This window comes from Ceratotherium simum, chromosome 2, assembly GCF_057802395.1.
Source record: "Ceratotherium simum simum isolate JZ-2026a chromosome 2, ASM5780239v1, whole genome shotgun sequence".
Lineage (NCBI taxonomy): Eukaryota > Metazoa > Chordata > Mammalia > Perissodactyla > Rhinocerotidae > Ceratotherium > Ceratotherium simum.
Window position 1 is genome coordinate 37415276 of NC_141901.1, and position 23131 is coordinate 37438406.

General features: G+C 35.2%; 1 protein-coding gene across 1 annotated transcript; it reads right to left on the reverse strand.

Annotated features, from left to right (window-relative positions):
* Positions 1 to 8590: 8590 nt before the first annotated feature.
* On the reverse strand, positions 8591 to 19670 carry LOC101396420 (olfactory receptor 10R2-like). The gene is made up of 3 exons (XM_087417525.1): positions 19498 to 19670; positions 10470 to 10539; positions 8591 to 9556 (listed from the first exon to the last, which is right to left on the reverse strand). The coding sequence occupies exons 1-3, from the start codon at positions 19668 to 19670 to the stop codon at positions 8591 to 8593; spliced, it is 1209 nt and encodes a 402-aa protein (XP_087273651.1).
* Positions 19671 to 23131: the final 3461 nt, after the last annotated feature.

A 23131-nucleotide genomic window follows, 5' to 3' on the forward strand; every position in this document is an offset into this window, starting at 1 on the left:
TAGTCACCAGTTGATGGACATTTAGGCTGTTTCTAGTTCGGAGCTATTATTAATAAAGCGGTTTTGAATGTTTAAGATAAGTTTTGTTGTGAATGTAGACTTTAATTTCTTTTCAGGAGATGAGGGTTGTTACCATATTGTTACTGGGTAGTATGATAAGTTTCTGCTTAAGTTTTTGAAAAAGTTGCCAAATTTTCCAAAGTAGCTGAACTATTTTGCATTCCTACAAGCAATGTATGAGAATCCCAATTGAATTACAACCTCACTAATGGTTAGTAATGTTAGACTTTTGATGTGGTCATTTTAGAGGGTATATAATGGTATCTCATTGGTTCAACTAGCATTGCCCTAATGTTGAGCATCTTTTCATTTACTTATTTGCAATTTGTAAAACTTCTCTGTGGAAGTATCTAATCAAATATTTTACCCAATTTTTAAATTAGAGTTTTTTGTGCCTTAAAATTATTATTAATTAACCTTTAAGAATCCTCCTTATATTCTGATGCAATTATGTGTCAGATATATGTTTTGCTAAGATGTTCTCCCACTTAGTGGCTTGTCTTTTACTTTCTTAAAAGAGTGTTTTGAAGAGCAATTTATTTTCTCTCAGTTTTGGAGGCTGTAAGTCCCAGATCAAGGTCCCAGCCGATTTAGATAGTGGTGAGGACTCTCTTCCTGGCTTATTGATTGGCAGCTTCTCCCTGTGCGCTCTCATGGTGAAGAGAGACACAACCACATTTAACCTTAGTTACCTGCATAGAGACAGTATCTCCAAATACAGTCACCTTGGGGGTTGAGGCTTCAACATATGAATTTTGAGGGGACACAAATATCCAGTTCATCAGAAAGAGTGTGTAGAATTAATATTACTTTCCCCTTAAACGTTTGGTAAAATTCAGCAGTGAACTAATCTGGACTGGGAGATTTATTTGTAAAAAGTTTTTAACTATAAAGTCTATGTTTTTAATAGATATAGGAATATTCAAGTTATTGGTTTATTCTTGAGTGATCTTTGAAAGTATGTCATTCAAGTAATATGCCCTTTTAATTTGTCAAATTTATAAGCGTAAAGTTGTTCATAATATTTCCTTAAATGTCTATAGTATATGTAAAGATAGTTCCTTTTTATTGTCTAATGTTGATAATCTGTGTCTTCTCTCTTCTACCTTTATCAATTTCACTAAAGATTTATCAATTTATTTTTTGTATAAAATTGCTTTTGATTTTATTGGTTTTCTGTTAATTTTCTCTTTACTATTTCATTCTTTGAAGGAGATATATATATGTATCCTTTCTTCTGCTTACTTTTGATGTACTATAATTTGTTTTTTTCTTGTTTCTTAAGACAGAAGTTTAGCCTATAGATTTAGATCTCTTGTTTTGTAGTATAAGCATTTAATGCTATAAATTTCCCTCTAAACACTGCTCTAGCTGTATTTCCCAAATAATTTTGATATGTCATGTTGTCATTTTATTCAGTTTTAAATCTAATTTCCTTTGTGACTTTTTTCCCTTTGGCCTATGAGTTATTTAGAAGTGTGTGATTCAAGTGGCATTTATCTGATATTTTCTATATGTCTTTCTGTTATTGTTTTCTAATTTAACTTAATTTTAATCAGAGAACATGCTTTAATATCAATTAAATTTTCCAAAATATCATGAGACTCTTTTATGGCCATGTGTATGGCCTATCTTGGTAAGTGTTCCTAGCACACTTGAAAAGAATATGCATTCTGTTGTTTTCAGGTGGAGCATTCAATAAATATTAAATGTTAACCAATATGACCTATTGGTCATATTGCTAAAATCTTCTATATCTTTACTTATTTTAGGTATACTCATTCTATGAGTTCTTGAAACTGAAATGTTGAATACTTGTGGATTCATCTGTTTCTCATTCATTTTCATCATTGTTTTACTTAATGAATTTTCAATCTTTGTAATTATATGGATATACATTTGGGATTTTTATGTCCTTCTCATGAATTGAACACTTTACTATTCTGAAACATCACCCTTTATCTCAAGGAATGTTCCTTGCTCTAAAATTAACTATATCTGATATTAATACAGTCACTTTAGCTTTTATTTCACTTGTATCTGCATAGTATATATTTTTTCTGTCCTTTTCCCCTCAACCTACCTATGGTTCATAATTAAAATAGATACCTTATAGACCGCATATAGGTAGATCTCGGCTTTTTATCTGGTAATCTGTGGTCTTAAATTTTTGTCCCATTTTTATTGCCTTCTTAAATTAATTGAGTATTTCTTTGTGATTCCATTTTATTTCACTTTTGGCTTACTAGTGTTTGTTTTAAGGCAATTTTCTGCAATAATGGAAATGTTCTATGTCTGTGCTTTCCAATACAGTGGACACAAGAACATGTGGCTGTTATACATTAAAATGTGGCTAGTGAGACTGGAAAACTGAATTTGTAATTGAATTGAATCTTAATTAATTTAAAATGAAATATCCAAATGTGGCTAGAGGCTATTTTATTAGATAGCACATCTATAGATACACAATTACATCTGTAACTTATCACTGCCACTATTCAAATAATATCATATAATTTCATGTATAGTGAAAAACCTTATAACTGATCCCTTGTACTATCATCACCATATATTATACTTTTATTATTCTAAAACCTGCAATTCATTGTTGCTATTTTTTGCTTTAAGCAATCTTTCAAGGATATTAAAACGTAAAAGGAAAGTAATTTTATATTTACTGGTTTATTTAGCATCTTATTTTCTCATCTAACCTTTGTGTGGATCCAAATGTTTATCTGGTAACATTTTCTTTATGCTTGAAGCTATATTTTTAATATTTATTTATAGTGAAAGCATACTGATAAATTTCCACAGCTTTTTTTTTTTTTTTTTTGTGGGGAAGATCAGCCCTGAGCCAGCATCCGTGTTAATCCACCTCTTTTTGCTGAGGAAGACCGGTTCTGAGCTAACATCTATTGCCAATCCTCCTCCTTTTTTTTTCCCCAAAGCCCCAGTAGATAGTTGTATGTCATAGTTGCACATCCTTCTAGTTGCTCTATGTGGGACGTGGCCTCAGCATGGCCGGAGAAGTGGTGCATTGGTCCGCGCCGGGGATCTGAACCTGGGCCGCCAGTAGTGGAGTATGCGCACTTAACTGCTAAGCCACAAAGCCGGCCCTTTTCACAGCTTTTGACAGTGTGAACAAGACTTTATTTCCCCTTTATTTTTGGAGATATTTCTCCCTGGTTCTGAGAAAGAATTCTGAGTTGACAGATTTTTTTCCCCATACTTTTCACACGCTTCATTATCTTCTAGCTTGCATCATTTCAGATAATAAGTGATCTGTCATTCTCACGTTTGTTTCTCTGTATGTATTGTCTTTTTTTTCCCTCATTGTTTTTGATATTTTCTTTTCATCATTAGTTTTCAACAATTGGGTTCTTATATACTTTGGTGTGATTTTCTTTTTTATTCTGCTGGAGATGTGTTGAACTTCTTGGATCTGTGGGTTTATAATGTTACCCTGATTTGGAAAATTCTCTGCCTCTATTTCATCAAATATTATTCTGACTCCTTTCTCTCTCCTCCTTCCAGGACCTTAGTTATGTGCATATTTGACAGCTTGATAGTTTCCTACAAATCATCAAGTCTCTGGGTTTCTTTTTTTCAATTTTATTTCTGTACATGCTATATTATGGAGAGTTCCTGTTGCAATGTGTTCAAGTTAAGTAACTCTCTTCTGCAGAGTCTGCTGTTTGCCCTAGTAAAGTGCTCATCAAAAGGACACAAAAATCAGTGTAGTTTTCACTTCAGTTAGTATATATATTCATGTCTATAAATTATACTTAGGTCTTTTTTACATCTTCCATATATCTCCCCACCATGCTCATATTTTCCTCTACCTTCCTCATCATATAGAATATATTTATAATGATCATTTCAGTGTCCTTTTCTACTAACTCTTTCATCTCTGTCATTTCTGAATCTATTTCTATTGAATAATTTTTCTCCTGCTTACGATTATATTTCTCCTACATCTTTGAATATCTATCATCTTTTAATTAGATGTCAAAAATTGTAGATTTTACATGTTTTGCTGCTAGATTTTGTTGTATTATTTTAAGTCAGTTTGTATGTTGTTCTGGTGTGACAATGTTTCACTTAAAATCAGTCCAATTCTTTCAAGCCTTCTTTTAAGCTTTTGAAGGTGCATCAGAGCAGCCTTTAGGCTAGTGCTGATTTTTTTTCCACTATTAAGGTAATACCATTCTAAGGATTCTACCTTATGTCCCATGTACTACAAAGTATTTCTACTTTGGCTGCTGAGAACACACACTCTCCCTGTCTGAGCTCTAGGAACTGTTTGGTTTATTGTTTCCAGTAGTTCTTTCCCCATGTTCTGTAAGAGGTAGTTTCTTCTTATAGATGTTCATATCAGTACTCTGCCAAAGACTTGATGGAATTCCTTTGCAGATACATAGAGTTTTCTCTGTGTGCTAATTCCTCTCTTGTTGTATGTCTTTAAAATAGCCCCTTTGGGACAGCCCAGTGATGTAGTGGTTAAGTTGGCATGCTCTGCTTTGGCAGCCTGGGGTTCATGGGTTCGGATCTCAGGCATGGACCTACGCACCTCTTATCAAGCCATGCTGTGGCACCATCCCACAAATAAAGTAGAGGAAGATGGGCATGGATGTTAGCCCAGGGCCAATCCTCCTCAGCAAAAAGAGGAGGATTGGCAACCAATGTTAGCTCAAGGCTACTCTTCCTCACCAGAAAAAAAAAAGAAATCTGCTTTGTCCTCCCTGAACTCCAATCTCTGTCTTCTTAACTCAGTGAGACTGCCTAACACTCCTTGGATTCCCTTTCTGCCAAAATTTTTAATAACTAAACTTCTAACATTTAGTACTTAAATTTAGTACTTAAATATTTTTTTCTCACTCCATCATGGTTGCAGACTGATGTCTAATATTTGTGTCATGTGAAATATTTATCTTCAGCTGCTTAATACCAAGCCATAGCTGTTAGAATAATATAAGTTCCCAGCTGTAGTCAGTCAGAGACTGCTCTTTCCTCTTTTGATCTCTTAATGCCCATCTTCACTTTCAGGATTTTTTAAAACTAAAGTTATGCTCCTTTTGGGGGTCTATTATTGAGATCTAGCTTCTTAGTTTTGCACTCTGGAAATTGCTTCCAGGTCATAAGGTGGAGAAATTGTTTCTCTTCTCCCAGGGACCACATTTTATGCTACCTGTTGTCCAATGTCTGAAAACTGCTGTTTTGTATATTTTTCCCAGTGTTTAGTTTTTTAAGGTAGGGGTTCAAGTCCAATTTCTATTACTCCATCTTTGTAGGAGCAGAAGTTGTTTGCTTTATTGATATTCATCAAGTTACTCAATGTCATATACATACACACACACACACCTATATAAATAATTTTAAATTAAAATATCATATATATGATATTTTGAAAGCAGGGACAGTGTTGCTTTCACCTTTGTATCTTCCATCATGCAACAGGTGCTCAGTAAATAGTTGAAGAAAGAGTAACAATTGATAGAATCCAAAAGCTGGATTTATTAACTTATTAAATTGATATCAGTCAGTTGATTCCTTGCTCCTTCATTTTCCAATATCTATATTAAGACTGCTTTTTCCTAACCTAAAAAATTTCAGAAATCAAGGGGAAGTAGAAGTGTCTTTCTCTAGCATGAATTGTCTGAGTTCCTTTGAGCTACTCCAGCTTTTCCTTAGGTCTACATGTTGAAGGGTATCTGTGGTTTGGTATAACCAGTCTGAAAGTGTCCAATCGGAAAAAAAATTAGGCACATTCAAATTTTGTGTACATTTACATATTGTCAGATCCTTAATCCCTGTTGTCCAAGATGGAAAAAAAAAAAAAAAACCTCTGATTACCTGAAGAGGGACTCAGGAAGCACTAATAAATAAAGAATAGATAAAATGCAGAGAATATGAAAAGGAAGTGGTATTTGAGAAAGCTAAAGAGGTTTACTTCTACTGTAACAGGAATGAAGAAAAATATTAGAATAATTGTTGTGCAAATAGATCTGTAAATGCAGTGACCAGAAGAAGAGGGAGTTTCAGTCAGATACTTTATGTTTTTCTCTAAAGTATGATGTAGTGTCATCAGGTAGCATTGTGTTTGGAAGGAATGAGAGAGAGAGAGTTATAGAAGGGGAGAGGAGTTAATTGTTGTTTTAAGCAGAAGTGAGCATAGTACAACATCTTCCACAGAGAATAGAAGGTTGATTCTTTTTTAGAAAAAATGTAAAAATTTTACTAAGTAATTTTGGGTATTCATTTGAGATATTGATTATCAACTTATTGTAATAAACTGATTTATTATATAATTTTCTCCAGCAGCATTCAACTGCTAAAGGGGAATAAAATATAAATTAAACTATTCGGTTTTTGAAGGTTGAGGTTTTGCCATACAACATTCATCTCTTCTTTTATTTCTTAAATTAACATTTAAAAAGGAAAAGTATCTATAATGAAACTCTGAGGTGAGTAATCAGGTGAGATAGTTTGAAGTTCTGACTGTAGAACCAGGAAAAATAATTTGATGAGGGAGAGATGAGGAAAAGAGTGATCTCTGGATCTGGGAAACATTACCCTCTGTATCTTTTCCTACTCACTTAATTTCATCATACTGGATTTTTGTTAAAGCAAAGAAAAAAAGGAAGTCTTGAAGAATGGAACATAGAACATAAGCATTAAGCATAGTTATAAGTAGCATAATTGTTATGTGGGTATCCCCACCACAAAAGTGAGTTATATGAGTTATGTGGTAGAGGACATGAAGGACTGGACAGAGAACAAACTATAGCACCTGTCTCTGTGACAATAGAGGGGACTTTTCAAGCATTTCAGAAGATTTTCTAATTCTAGTTCATAATGTCATGTCTAATTTTCGCACAGCCTCCTGCTTCTATCTTTCTGATTAATGTAAAATTGCCTAAGTCTTGTTGCAGTCAGGGAATTCCTATGCTATCACAAATTAATCTGTTCTACTATACCCACCGATCTAATATTCTTTCCCTGAATGTACTTTTATGAAAGGATGGGTTATTATTTTTTATAACTCACAGATGTTGGAGAAGACCATATATTCTATGATTCCCATGATGCAATGGAGCAGAAATCAAGTGTGAGAGCTTCTAAAATGGAACTTCTGGAGATTGACTAAATGATTTTATTTTGTGGAGCATCTAAGACAAAGATGGAAAACATCTAACCATATTACCATCACGCTCACAACAGGACTTTGGCAGGCACTGATGTTTAATCATAGTGCTCTTTGCCATTGAGCATAAATAAGTATTGGAATCCATGCAGCCACTACAAACTGTATGTATACACAATACAAATACTGTTTACCATTCAAGACTAGAAGATGAGACAGAATGGAGTGATTAAGAGAGATAATCAGTAGGCTGGATATTATAAATGAGGTATGAAAACAGCTGGATATTCTGGCCTAAAGTCAAAGGTAGAGATTTAAGGAAACAAATGCCAAATATGAGATTGCCTTAAACAATTAAGCTAAACTAATGGAAATAGGCTTCATAATGATAGGACTGTGGATATATAATATAAAATCCTTTAGTCTAAAATATATTACAGAGAAGAGGTGATAGGGAAGAAACTTAGGCTGTGTTAACATAAAATTGATTTCCAGAACAAGAAAGATGATTTTCCTAAATCACCTGGGGTGTTGCACCCATTTCCTGGTGACTCATTTAAAGAATGCTGTTGACAAATGGAAAGTATCTTGAGAATAATCCAGAGAATGATGACCAGGATTTTGAGGGGTCTGTGAAATCTGATATATTATTAAGATCAAAGAAGTCATCAGCTAGGTGAAAGGTGTTGTAAGTGAAATACATTATCCACCTTCAAATATTTGAATTGCTGCTGTGTAAGTGAAATATTAGATACAAGATAAGCATTTCCAGAGATAATAACTAGGACAAAAAAGAGGAAGATTTATAAAGATGGAACTTTATGACATATAGAGATATTTTACAGTGGTATGACTTCCTATTTAGGAGTCAATTTAGAGGCTAGAATACTGTCAGTGAAACTCCTGCAATGACAGAACAATTGTAAGTGATAGCCTTGGGTCCTTCCCAATGCTAATAGTCATGATTATGTTAATAATTTTCGATTAGATTTATTCCATTTTTTCCATGATATTTTTGTGAAGGGCTCTACTAAGATTTTCCTAAACCACTGAGAAGTTGTGATGGCTAAGTCTTCTATACTGAATCACCATTCATAATATGTTACTTATCCTTACTGGAAGAGACTAAAATCATTCTTAATTAAGTATTCTGAAAAGCAAAATACTTAGCTGTGCAAGTTTAGGAGTATTTGAGACTTGCATCTGATTAATAATTAATGCAAGTTTAAGACTGCACTCCACAAAGCCTATCAAAATAATACCATAAAGAAGCTTGCACTATGAGGCTATAAAGTGCTATCTAAATGAAAGACAACAGTATCATCAACTTTATAATTATTGCTATGTCCTCAGAAAGGATGTTTTCATAGATGTGAAGTATTCTTATTACAGAGCTTTAGGATAAAATCCTCCTCTGCCAATCACTTTCCAAATGGCCACCTGGACATCCTTGTTCCTGAGGCTATATACCATGGAGTTCAACAATGGAGTCACAACTGTGTAGGTCACTGTCACAAGCTTATCTTTGCTGGATGAGTACTTGGCTGATGGTCGCAGGTAGACAAAGGAGGAACAGCCATAGTGGACAATGACTACAGTAAGATGGGAGGCACAAGTGGAGAAGGCTTTTCGCTTGCCTTCAGCTGATGGGATCCTCAGGGTGGTACAAACAATGAAGCCATAAGAGATGCAAATGAAAGTCAGGGGAACTATGAGCACCAGAACTCCACCAATGAAGATGACCCGTTCACTGATGTAGGTATCAGTACAGGCAAGCCGGATAACTGGTGTGATGTCACAGAAGTAGTGGTTGATCTTGTTGGGGCCACAGAAAGGGAGTTCAAAGACTAAGAGGGAGCCTATCAGTGAGAACAAAAAACCAATCACAGCACAAGTGGCTGCCAGTTGTCCACACACCTGCCAGCTCATAAGGAGAGGGTACCGAAGTGGATGACAGATGGCAGCATAGCGGTCATAACCCATGACCCCAAGTAGCATGCAATTGGTGATAGCAAAACCAAGGAAGAAAAACATCCGAGTGGCACAGTTAATAAATGAGATTGTTCTGAGCAGAGATAAAAGATTTATGAGCATCTTGGGTAGGATGACGATGGTGTAGCATGTCTCAGAGATGGAGAGGATCCCTAGGAAGAGGTACATAGGTATGTGGAGGCTGTGATCCAGGCAGATGACAGTGACAATGGTGATGTTCCCACTCAGGATAATCAGATATAGGCACAGAAAAACAGCAAAGAGGATGAGCTGAATTTCTCCAAAGCTGGAGAATCCCAGCAACAGGAACTCTGTGACAGAGGAGAAATTAGTTTGGTTGACTCGGTTCTGGAGATTAACCTACAGAAAACAGGAATGAAGGAATAGATGTTTACCCTGAAAGATACAGATGGTTAGTTCCACTATGGATTGAAGAACAATAGATGGAAGAGAGAAGGACTAATGCTAGTGGGAAATGCCCTATGGATCATGTCAATTCATGGAATTGTTTTAACAAACTTGGATTACATCTGTTTCCAGTGACATTTCTGTATCTCTTATAGTGTTTAAGTCTAGGTAGTTTTTTCACACTGCCTACTCAAAATAGCAATTAGAGAATGAAAATGTCTGAAAACTTCCCGTGTAACAATTCTGTCTGTCATTTATGATCTGTGTAATCCTCTGTACCTCACTTTTCTCATCTGTGACATAAAGGTACTAATAGCACTTCTCTCCTAGGTTTATGAAAATTAAAGCACTTTGCAGATTACACGCACATTGTAAGCTTTTAGTAAATATCAGCTTCTGCTACATGTTATTTAATTTAATTTTCAGTTGCCAATTTTCCTTAAGTCTCCTGTTGGAGGTACATTAACCACACCCCTGCCTCAGGTTTTATTTGTTTTAAACCCCAGATTTTATTTTCACAAAACTACTGGACCAACATTCAAACCCAATTCCTATGTGTGCATATTTTTAGTGACAATAATATTATGTTGACTTTAGTTCATCCTTTCCCCTAATCACGCTACCTGTTTGACCCACTTGATAGAGGGGAGTTGGAAGGGACCTTAGTGCATTTAAGAAGCTCTAGAGAAATATAAAGTTCTCACAGTCAGGTTGGTCATTGATCTTACTAACTGCCTATCATTCTGCCAAGAAGATAGCCTTGAGAATCCAACCCAACAGACCTTTACTCAATATGAGCCATTATATCTCTTCACATTTTCCCTAGATTTCTAAAAGAACTCATCATTGCATTGAGCACACCTACCTCGAGGAGTTTCGGCTCCTCCAATTTCTTCTTGCTAAAGGATGGGAAAATCCTTTTCCCCTTAATTCCACTAAAATCAAGTTTGAATTTAATAAAGTAATGAAAAACCATCAAAAACAACCAAATAATTGAAGAAAATGAAAGCACAGAAGTGGGTTAGCTAAAGAATGAATATTCTTTAGCTAACGTAGCTCAATTTGAGACCAACTGACTGCTGATCCTACACATTTGAGCTGTAGTTCTTTCATCCATACCATCCCTGAGTGTTTTCTCTTTGGGTTCCCTCACTTTCAAAATAGGTCTTGAAACAGAAGTACCAGTTTCATTTTTCTAAGTGGAGCACAGTGACCGTAGGCTAACGGGAAAATTTGACATGTTCTGTGAGTAGACAAGTCACCACTTCCATTAATTTATTCATTCATTAATGTGTTAATTTATTGATAAATTAAATTAATAAATATGTACATTTAATAAATATTTATTGTCTATATTACATAATTTTCCTAGGTTAAGTAAGCAAAGTACCATTCTTAGCAGGAATGATGCTAAATCACCTTGCCTTTGTCACCAATTCGTCTCTCCTCTCCCCAAAGGCGCCATTAAAAAAAGGTAGTTTTTCCACAGCAAGACTGTTTACTCATCTTTCAGCATCTTACCTCTGTGGTTTTGCTCATCTTTCCCCTTCACCTGGAAAATGTTTATGCACTTTCCATCCATTCTTGATCACTCAAATAGAAGCTGCATCTTCTAACTACCCTGGTCTCCAATGATAAGAGTGATATGAACTTTCCGTTCTCTTAAATTATTTCACAACTTTCTGTTGTGTACTGGAATATATCATGGAAGAAAGCAGCCTCTACTTCTCATATACCAGAGTATAAATGCCTTGGGGGTAGTTTTATATTCCCCATAACATATAAAAACAAATTTCTACTTAAAAACTATTTGTTTAATGAATTGATGACTAAATGTTTGATTTCTTTAAATGGCACCTGTAAAAGGCATTATTTAAGCTCATGAAAGGGATTATGGAATTTTAAACCTTAGGAGGAGATATCTGAGAACAGAGATCCGGCCCACAACCTACCAGATCACACTGCATAGTTATAATTGTATTAACCACATATTAATCTATCATACAACCAAGAAGTTATAGAACATAAATCAGATCCCAGTCCTCATGAGGGCCCCTACCATTACTTTTGTTATTATTATTATTACTTTGGCTCTTCACAGCACTTTTGCATCAATTAATGGCTAACAAAACAAACACCACCAGGATCTTCCCTGAGGAATGTAATTTATTTAACTCCTTAGCTCCCATCTCTGAGGCTTATGTAGTAGATTATTTGCCCACGGAATGTTAGCGTGGTGAGGTCTAAGGACAGCAAAGGGTCTGTAAAGAAAGACATCTCAGTTATACACTCACTTTTTTTACTCTCTCATGGCTTATTAGACTTTTTTTTTTTCTGTTTTTTTTTGTGAGGAAGATCAGCCCTGAGCTAACATCCATGCTAATCCTCCTCTTTTTGCTGAGGAAGACCGGCTATGAGCTAACATCTATTGCCAATCCTCCTCCTTTTTTCCCCCAAAGCCTCAGTAGATAGTTGTATGTCACAGTTGCACATCCTTCTAGTTGCTGTATGTGGGACGTGGCCTCAGCATGGCCGGAGAAGCGATGCCTCAGTGCGCGCCCGGGATCTGAACCCGGGCTGCCAGTAACGGAGCACGCGCACTTAATCGCTAAGCCACAGGGCCGGCCCTAGACTTTTCTAATATACCATTGCCACCAGAGAATAGTTTCATGTGACATTTAAGAATGAAAGTTGAATGAAGTAAATGTCAAAAGCTCATTCTTGACAGGGAGTTATAGGTGCGCCTTTTCTTTTTCAATTATCCAGGAAGGACTTCTGAAAGACTGAAATCAGTCTTTCAGAGATCCAGAAAGATCTAGGAGTCAGTCTTTCAGAGATGGTTGATAGACAGGGAGTCAGTTCCATGGGCTCTGGGGAGTGTATTTTATGGCATTTGGTTGAAACCATCCTTGTGCCTATTAAGCTCAGTTGGTGATGCCCTATTTTATTTTATCTCCCCAAAGGCCTACACTGTCCTCCATTTTTTCAAGCTACCATATGTATTTGTGCCTTGTTTTCCTCACATGTTCTTCTTTAACCATCACTAACTAGATAGACAAACTAAAGCTCATGGGATAATTAGAACATTTCTAAGATTATCATTGGTGACTGGCACTTCACCATCAGGAGACCCAAACACTATCTTCACTCAATTTCACACATAAAATAACCCAACAGGGGCTATTTCCCTATGTTCCCTAGCACACAGCTATTAGAATCCAGTGAAACCTAGAAATCTTATAATCAAATAAGACTCAAAAATTAATACTACTACCAAAATTTCTATTCTGAAATGGCTTTTTTCTATGCCGTTCTGCTACTGATATCTCAATGCCCAAAACTGGGTATTCCCACCTTCTCTGCTGAGAATTCTGAGAAGCATCCCCCAAAGCACCAGCAAAGAACTTTTGTCTCATTAATTGTTGCACCAACATGCTGGTTTATATTTATACTTTCCAAAACTCCAGGGAGCCATTATTGCAACATTATTTTTGGCACAGTTCCAATACTTTCAATGAGTAAAGAGGATGCAGAAAACACAGTGGACCCCAAATCCCACAGGTCTAATAGGATAAAAAGGGAACAGTAAAAAATCTGACATTGGCAATTCATTGGCAATTAATCCCAAGTTGCTTGGTAGCTCATTAGGAGCTGAGGCTGTTGCAAATTAAGGAAAAAGAAGTGAATGTGGAAAACCCATACTACAGGAAGTAATGGAGGGCTATTTTCTTGAGGTCTTTTATGTGAAGGGGAAGCCGTTTTCTTCCTTGGGCTTCATCAGGACAAATAAAGCTTGCTTTATTATTGCAAAAGAAGAAATGAAGTTCTCCCTTTTAGTCTATGTTCATATAAACCCCACAAGTTCAGTTTCTGCACCAAGGAGAGGGGCACAGGAGCATAGTGTGAGGGATGAGGAAAGGAGTGATGTCTCAGCCTTGAAGAACAAGAGCAAAGAGCAGCTTTGAGGACTGAAGGAAGTTGTGGAGTGTTTAGGTGCAGGACACACAGGTGATACTCTGCCTTTTCTTAGCTTCTTAGAGACGGAAAGATCTCCAATCAAGTGTCTGGCTCAAAGATAGGGAATAGGATTAAAACCCTATGGTTAACCTCTTAGAGTGCTTGGCTAGTCCCCTATTTAACCTCATTCTTTCCTGCAATTCTCTGATAGTGTGATCCAAGACAGATGAGAGGGGCTGTGGGGTTGGAGAAAAAACAAACAATTAAGTGCCTGTTCTGCATTTGTATGCCACTGTTTTCCTCTCCTGTATTTGAAATGAGGTTAAAAGTCAAGCTTTCTATTGTTAGGCTCTGCCAACACAGTTTCTAGACCCTCAAGTTTTGTGGAAATTGTTATTCTTCCTCTTCGGTGAGATAATACGGAAAAATCCACCCTCTCTACTCTCCCTCATGAGTCGTGAGTGACTTTCAAGAGGATCACAGAGAGGACTGAAGGCACTTAACAACAAGGTCCCCTCACCCAACTCTGTTTGCTGCAGATCCTGTCAGTGGCTCCCAGCAGAGATGTTCCTGGTGGTAGTCCCCAGCAACTGCCTTCAGAGCAGCAGAAACTCCAAAATGAGATGACTCCTGACTCAGAGTCTTTTTCTTTCCAGTTACATCATTTTCAGAGGCTACCAACAGAGATCTCACAGCAGCTACTGCTGCTTCCAGAAATTTTCAAATGTGCACATCTGTCCCTCCTAATAATTGCTGAATTCCTGGGTTTGTTGGGCATCTGGGTTGTTCAGTGCATCTTCCTGAATCAACATTGCTCTACAGGGCACTGGCCAAGTCCTCAGCCTTGGAGCTGCGTAATTCTTCGAAGAAAGTTGTTCAAAGACCTCTGAGGTTTTGAAGCAGGAATAAATCTGAAAAATACTGCAGTTAGTCACATTTTTAGAATTACTTCCTGACACAATTATTGTGGACTTAGGAGCTGCCACTCATCTCATTCTTATGCACTTGAAGACACTTTTCTAGGAAATTAAATATAGTCATTCTTTTTTATTAGATTTTAAACTCAAGTTTCCAATAAACTTAGTAAGAAACATTTTATTTCAAATATTTTAATATTGTTCAGTGAACTTAGTATGAAACATATTTCATTTCTAATATTTCAATATGGTTCATGCATGCAAGAAAAAAAATAGCCCTGGATATTTTTTAATTCCATATTCAGAGAAAAATATGCAAACTAAACTGAAATTGAGACACTTTGTCTCCAGGAACATTTTGTCTGTAAGTGATGTGTATCACTCTTATTGACTTCATCCCAAACCACCAGGTCCACACTACCCTAAAAGTGATTTTCTTGGCTTTTCCAGTGTAATCAGGGACCACTCCAAAGTACGCTACATGAACATATGAAGCACAGATTTCAGTTATATTTTCCAGCAATTGCTATAGGAAATCAATTCTAATCTCTATATTTACATTCTTTAAGATTCTATGAGATAAAAGCTCTCAAGAATCTTCATTTCCATTTCTCTTCTCTCTACCCCAAAGCGTAAGGAAGAGAAAAATATGTGTTGCATTATATTAAAGAAAAAAGGATATTAGATGAAGACCAAAAAGACAATATATATCAAAGGTGAAGTTAAAAATCTTTTAAAAATACGGGATGTCAAAGAGGAAAAATTTAAACAAAAAATTTCTAATACATAATATTAGAAAACATTTCAGATTTGGAAAATAAATTTGTGTGTTTGATATAATGAAAGCAACTGTTAGAGGATACTTAAACTTCAAAATTACTGTGTAATATAAAAAGTAACAAAATATGATGGTTAATTTTATGTATAAATTTGACCAAGCCATGTGGTGTCCAGATATTTGGTTATTTATTATTCTGGGTGTGTCGGTGAGGGTGTTTCTAGATGAGATTAACATTTGAATCAATAGACTGAGAAAAGCAGAATGCCCTCCCCGATGTGTGTGGGCTTCATCCAATCCCTTGAAGTTCTGAATAGAACAAAAAGGCTGAGTGAGAGAAGTTTCTCTCTCTCTGCCTGACTCTCTTCGAGCTGAGACATTAGTCTTATCCTGCTTTAGAATTTGAAAGTAGACTGGAACGTAGATCATCACCTCTCCTGGTTATCAGATCTTTGGGCATGTACTGGAATTAATTACTGGTTCTCCTGGTTCTCCAGCTTGCCAACTGAAGATCTTGGGACTTCTCAGTCTCCATAATCATGTAAGCCAATTTTTTATATAATATATATGTATATATTTATATATATTAATTTATATTTATATAAATATATATACATAGTCTATTGGTTCTTTTTCTCTGGAGAACCCAGATCAATACACAAAACATACTCTGCACTTAAACAATAGATAGAAACGGAAATGAAAGAAAAAAAGAAGAAATCGTAAAAATTATATTGTAAAAACAAGACTGTAATATATCAATCAGTACTTTTGGTTTTTAAGTGAAAGAAGCACAATACAATCTAGCATAAGGAAAAGGAATCTATTAGCTTAAATAACTGGGAAGTTCAAGACAAATATGATCAGATATGGCTCAATTCAGGAACTTACATTACATCATTATGCTGAGTCTTGACTCAGGAGTCAACCTCTGCAAAACATCCTCATCTATAATTTACTTTTTCTCTTTAATGTGCTTTGCAATTTTATGTGTGTGCATTTATGATTATATTTTTTCTTTATATATCTCTACTTTCCCTCTCCATGGGTATTTTTTTCCTGTTTTGCTAAATATTTTAACCCCATCTCTAGGATATTGCCTGACACATAATCCACATTCAATAAATATTTGTTGAATGAATGAATAAATATTTTTCTCTTTCTCTCTTTCACTTGACTTCGCTTCACTCTTTGTGCTAGATTTCTTTTTCCATAAGCTGACTTTATCCAAATAACAGGAAAAAATGGAAATGAAAGTCTTAAGCTTCTACTCTTAGCAATGAAATTCAAAAGGCTGAGAGATCCTCAGTCTCACACACCTATATCTGGAATTTAATCAAGATTCTTTCTAGATAGAATAGAAGTTGGAGCAAAGTGTGATTTATTTCACATAGGCCTTTTTACACAACCGTATGGCAAGGGATGGAGAAGGTAGGGTTTGCCCCTCAACTGAAACACTTGAAATTGTTCCTGGATATATTGTGGCTTATTGTACTGCCAAAAGTGAAAAAATTCAAGTTAAATTGGATTCAGTACATAAAAAGGAAAAGGAATCCATCACTCCTGTATGTGAACATATATCAGATAAATGCTGTGTTTCAGGCAAACTGTGAATCACAGACTATAACCATCAGAATCTCAATTTATCTGTTTTCTTAGCTCTCCTTTCTCCTCTATTTCAGTTTCATCCTCTGCTTGGTTCTCCCCATGGTGGTAAAAATGGAAGGCAAAACTGAGGTCATATTTCTTTTATCTTGCTTATTCAGAGAAGCAAAATAATAAGAATTTGAATGTTGAGAGTATATTGTAGAAGTTAGATTCAGTTTCTGCTCCCAAGTTTTGTAAGTATTAAGAGAAAGAGAGAAAAATGGTGACACCAGCAGCAGCAACAACAGTGTTTCCTTGACGGTTTTCAGCTATTGTTATGTATTCTTGAAATCAATAATTCCAGTGAAAACTCTTGACTCTTTCAAACTTTCCAATAATTTGTAGGCACATAATTTCTTTAATTAAATTTTCTTCTTAAAATACTTATATAATTTTATATTTCCTGCATTAATTTCCAACTGAATCAATGATTAAGTAGTAATTTAAAAAATTAATTGCATGAAAATATTTTATTAAAATTATGGAGTTAAACCTTTCATAAAAGGAAGGATAGTAGGAATTCGGTTTCTAGTCTCACTGAGTCAGTCCCTACTGAATCAGCCCTCCTGAAGATAACAACTATAAACTCTGGAAAAAAAACACAAAAGACAATTGTCTGAAGGTACTGGAAATAAGATAAAAGTAGGTAGACCTAGAATGTAGCCAACATTTGGAAGAAGGTAAGTACACAGAATGGGTTTGTCTTTGATACAGCTTTTAGTTTAAATGAAGGTCACAGTCATCACTCTTTTTGAAGAGATTAAAACTCAAAAAGAAAACCAATGGACTTTCTGGCATGAAAAATCAGAGGATAGAGTTTCAGGTAACCAGAACTGCTGGAAAGTGAGGAGAGAATCCTGGAAATGAGAGAGCCAGAGAGAGAGAGCTTCAAATTCTATGTATACATTCCACCCAAATTTCTGGCTGACCTCTGAAGCACATATGTGTGGGAAAACTCAAAGCAGCCCAGAAGTATAAAATAAGTAAACAGAGATTTGAACTACCTCCCAAGAGAACAAATTTTCAATTTTAGTACAACAAAGTTATTTGCCTTCTAAAACTAAAAAGACCAATAATTTTCAAATTGATATAACAGAGTCTCCATAGTGTAATATTCACCAGATTGCAGTTTAAATCCAGAACTATTTCACAGAAAAGGAACCAGGAAAATATGGCCATTCTCAAGAAAGAAGACAGTCAATGAAGGTTCAATGAGATATAATTCAATGTTGAAAAATTAGTAGACCAAGATTTTAAAACATCTATGATAACTATGTCCTATGTTGTAAAGGAAAATGTGCTTACAATGAATAAGTATATAAGAAATCTTAGAAGAGAAATAGAAACTGCTAAAAAAGAACCAAAAAAAAAAAAAAGATAGAACTAAAAACACATTATCTGAAAAAAAAAAACTTTAATGGATGAGATTAGCATCAGAACGGATATGACAGAGGAAAGAAATAGTGAATGAGAAAATAGATCAATAGAAATAATCCAATGTGAGGAAGATAGAAAAACAATTAAAGAAAAAGACAAATAGAACCTCAAACACCTGAGGAACTATATGAATTGATGTAACACATGTGTAATTGGGGTTCTAGAAATAAATAATCTAGAGAATAAGACCTAGAATAAGATCTAGAGAATAAGAAAAAATATTTGAAACTAATGGCCAAAAATTTCACAAATTTTCTCAAAGACGTGAATTTATAAATTCAAGAATCCTGACAAATATCAAGCAGGATACATATAAAGAAAACCATGCCTAGGCAGAACAGAGTCAAATTGCTAAAAATTAAAGATAAAAAGAACATCTTGAAAGCAGATCAAACAAAAAGCATCATACAAGGAGTAAAATTACTGCTGACTTCTCACCAGAAATTATGGGGGCCAGAAAACAGTGGAACACAATCCTAAAAATGATGAAAGGAAAAAAAATTAATAAAGCTACCAATTCAGGATTATATTTTCACTGAAAATATTCTTCAAAGTTGAAGACAAAATAAAGACATGTTTATATAATATAAAACTAAGAGAATTTGTCACCAGTCGATCTATACTACCTGAAATACCAAAGAGAGTTTTTAAAGCTAAAGGGAAATCATTGTTGTTATGTGCTGTCCAGTCAGTTCTAACTCCTGGCAACCCTGTGAATAAGTGATGTCTACAATGTCTTGTCCTCAACAGCCCTACTCAGCTTCTGTAGACTCATGCCTATGGCTTCCTTTCTGGAGTCAATCCATCTCATATTTAGTCTTTCTGCTTTTTCTACTTTTCTACATCTGCTTTTCCCAGCATTATTGTCTTTTCCAAAGAATCCTGCCTTCTCATGGTGTGTCCAAAATAGGACAGCCTCATTTTTATCATTTTTGCCTCCAGCAATAGTTCACGCTTAATTTGCTCTAGGACCCACTTGTTCATCTTTCTGGAAGTCCAGGGTATCCATAGAGCTCTCCTCCAAGATCATATTTCAAATTAATCAAGTTTATTCCTGTCACCCTTCTTCACTGTTGGGCTTTCACATCCATACATAGTAATTGAGAATACAAGGGTGTCAATAATCTCAGCCTTAGTATCTAATCACACTTCCTTACCTTGATGATTTTTCTAATTCCTTCATTACTGCCCTTCCAAATCTAAGTCTTCTCTTGATTTCTTGGCTACAGTCTACATTTAAACTTATGACTGAACCAAGATAAACAAAATCTTTAACAATTTCAATGTGTTCATTGTCTATGTTAAAGCTGTGTGGTTCTTCCGTAGTCATGTTTTTTGTCTTCTTAATGTTCAAATGCAGTCCTGCTTTGGCACTTGCTTCTTTCACTTTTGTCACAAGTCATTTCAAGTCATTGCTGCTTTCTGCCACTAAGATGGTGTCATCAGCGTATCTTAGCTTACTGATATTTCTTCCACCAATTTTTACTCCTCCTTCATCTGAGTCTAGCCCAGCTTTTTGTATGATATATTTTGCATACAGATTAAACAGATAGGGAGATAAAAATCACCCTAGTCTGACACCTTCACCTATGGGAAACTATTCTGTCTATCCATATTCTGTCCTGACAGTGGTTTCTTACCCACTATACAGGTTATGCATCAGGACAATCAAGTGCTGAGGCACGTCCATTTCTTTTAGAGCAGCCCATAGCTTTTCATGATACACACAGTCAAAGGTTTTACTATAGTCTATAAAACACAGACTAAGCTTCCTACTCTAGTTTTAAATTTCCCTTTGATTTCTTGAATCTTCTGGAAGAGATCTCTTATTCTTTCTTTTTTGTTGTTTTCTTCTGTTTGTATTGGTCTTTATAGTAGTTCCATGGGAAATTGTACCAGGCAGAAACTCAAATAGTTACATATTAGAAAGTGAATATTTTAATTTTTCCTCATAGCTAGGGCTTTCTGAGTAAAGAAACCTGGAACCCAGTTTAAAAGACAAGGCTTGAAATCTAAAATATGGCTAAATAATTAATGAGAGATTTACCTTCCCAGACTAATGTGTTTACATTTCAAAGTGTGATGAAACCTAGAACCATGGAACAAATTGTTTATATTCCCAAGGACTGTAATTAACAAGGGAGGAAAAGTCCCTCTTTCTCTCTCAGGAAGGAAAGGTAACGGCTATTCCATTCCTATGTAAGTCTCTAGATTCCTAATTTCAGGGTTTCTTTTATGCAGTACAAACCCCCATGCATGTAGGGTGACATCTGGCTCTCATCACACAACTCCAGAAGGATTAGGTCAATAAGGAATGTATTCAGTTATTGCTGTAAGTTATACAAATCTATCCTTGCTCTACAAACCTCATGCTTACCTTCAGGATAATATGAATAAATAGAGATATTAAAAATCTATCATCAAGAAAATATGATGAGCATTAAAATTATAAATATTTGAGTAAACATAAAAGATTATTTGTTTCATAATTTCTTTAGAATACTTATAAATAAAGCAAAAATTATAACATTTCCTATGGGTTTTTAATGTATAGATATGTAATATACTATAGCATAAAGGGTAGGGTAGAGGAAAATGAATCTTTGTAATTCCAAAGCTTCTACATTTCAGGTGTAGTCATTCAATATTAACTCGAAGTAGACTGTAAAAGTAAGGGATATAATTGTAGCTCAACTCTAAACCTTCCTTTAGCTGCTCTGCTTGTGATAGTGGAATATTTCTCCCTTGCCAGCTGACATAATATTAAGCTTTGTCAGTATAAGATGCTAAAGGGACACCAGAGTTAGAAAGGGATTCTTTCCCTGGTTCTGGTGTGCTCTCCTCTGCTGGCAGGCCAGCAGCATGTGGAACATCCAGTGGCACTCCCTCCCATGCAGTTTCAGAAGTATCATCCCCACAGGTTTTTTCCAAAGAATTTCCATAGTTAGGCACCTTCCCATGGAAGGCTTCCTTCAGTACCCCAGAGGGTGGCTTCCCAGAAAGTTCTGAAGTATAGTACCTCCTGATAGATGACTTCCCCCAGGAACCAAAAGAGCAAAATCAAGAGGGAATTACACTGATTCCAAGACTCATTTATAAAGCTACATTTAAAAAGACACTTTGGTATTAATATAAATGTAGACAAATAGATCAAAATAAGGCGTCCAGAAATAGGTCCACATTTGTATAGTCAATTAATTTTCTACAAGGCTGCCTAGGCAACTCAATGGTGAAAGGATAATCTTTTCAACAATGGGGCATTTGGATAGAAAAAAAAAATTTGCCCTTTTCTCACATCATATAAAATATTAACTGGAAATGGATAATATCCTGACTGTAAGAGCTGATATTATAAAACTTCTAAAAAGTAACGTTGAATAAAATCTTAGTGAGATTAGATTTTGCAAACATTTCTTAAATATGACACAAAACACATAAATAATAAAAGTCAAATCAGAAAATTGGACTTTATCAAAACAAAGAAAATTTCTGCTCTTTAAGAGACACTGATAGGAAATTAAAAGCAAACCACAAAATGGTGAAAATATTTGCAGAATATATGTGTGACAAAAATTACCTAGAAAATAAGAAGAACTCTTATAATTCAATAAGACAAATGATCTAATCCAAAAATTGGAAAGGCAGACATTCAAATTAGGAAATGGATAAAAGATTTGAGAAGGCACTCAAGTAAAGAAAATATAGAGATAGTCAATAGACACACAAAAAGATAGTTAGGACCTTTAGTCATCAAGGAAATTCAAATTCCAAACACAATTAGATATCATTATGCATCTACTTGATGGATGAAATTAAGACTGGCAAGTTTTGTTGATTAAGTCAATCCACTGGTAACCCTCATACATTGCTGTTGAGAATGTAGGATGGCAAAATTACTTTGCCTAATTGACAATCTCTTATAAAGTTAACATATATTTACTATATGACTCAGCAGAGCCACACGTAGATATTTGTTTAATAGAATAAAAAATATCTCCATACAACTCTGTAAATATGTGTACACGAATGTGCAGCTCTATTCCTAAGAGCTGAAAATTGGGAAAAAACTAAACATCCATCCTCAGGTGCCCGGATAAACAAATTGTCTTATATTTATACAAAGGAACAAAAAGAATGAAGTACTAAGTCACACGTGGAATGGATAAATTTCAAAAATATGCTGAGTGAAAGAAGCCAAAAACCAAAAAGTACATACTATGTGATTCTATTCATATGAAATTCTAGTATTGTCAAACAAAGTCGTAGTGACAGAAAGCAACTACTGGTTAGAGACTAGTGGTGGTATAGGGGACTGATAGGGAGCAGGCATGAGGGAATATTTAAGGGTGATGAAAGTGTTTCATATCTTGATCATGATGGTGGTTACATGGGTGTACATATTTGTCAAGACACATCAAACTCTTCACTTAAAATAGATGTCTTTAATTGTGTATAAATTGTGTCCCAGCATATTTGGTTAAGAGATGAAACATAAACAAATGAAATCACACCATACTTAAAAGCTAGTGCTATAAAGCTTCTAGAAGCAAATATAAGGGAAGACTTCCAAAGTCTTCTTGGTTTAGGAAAATGTTTCTGAGACAAGACACAAAAAGCACTAAACAGAAAAGAAAAATAAATGTAAGTAAATTTAATAAAAATTAAAAAGCTCACTCTCATCAAAAGACCCTTGAGAACATTAATATAAGCTATAGACTTGGGGAGTAAAGTCACTCTCTCTATATATATATATCTTACAAACAACTTTAATCCAGTATTTATAAATAGCTG

Excerpts from the sequence above, each read along its gene's own strand:
- LOC101396420 (XM_087417525.1), bottom strand. The coding sequence starts at position 19,670 with ATGACTACGGAAGAACCACACAGCTTTAACATAGACAATGAACACATT. Across the intron at positions 10,540-19,497 it reads GAATTAGAAAAATCATCAAG|TGGAATTAAGGGGAAAAGGA; the intron begins GTAAGGAAGTGT and ends ACTTGATTTTAG. Across the intron at positions 9,557-10,469 it reads AGGAGCCGAAACTCCTCGAG|GTTAATCTCCAGAACCGAGT; the intron begins GTAGGTGTGCTC and ends TGTTTTCTGTAG.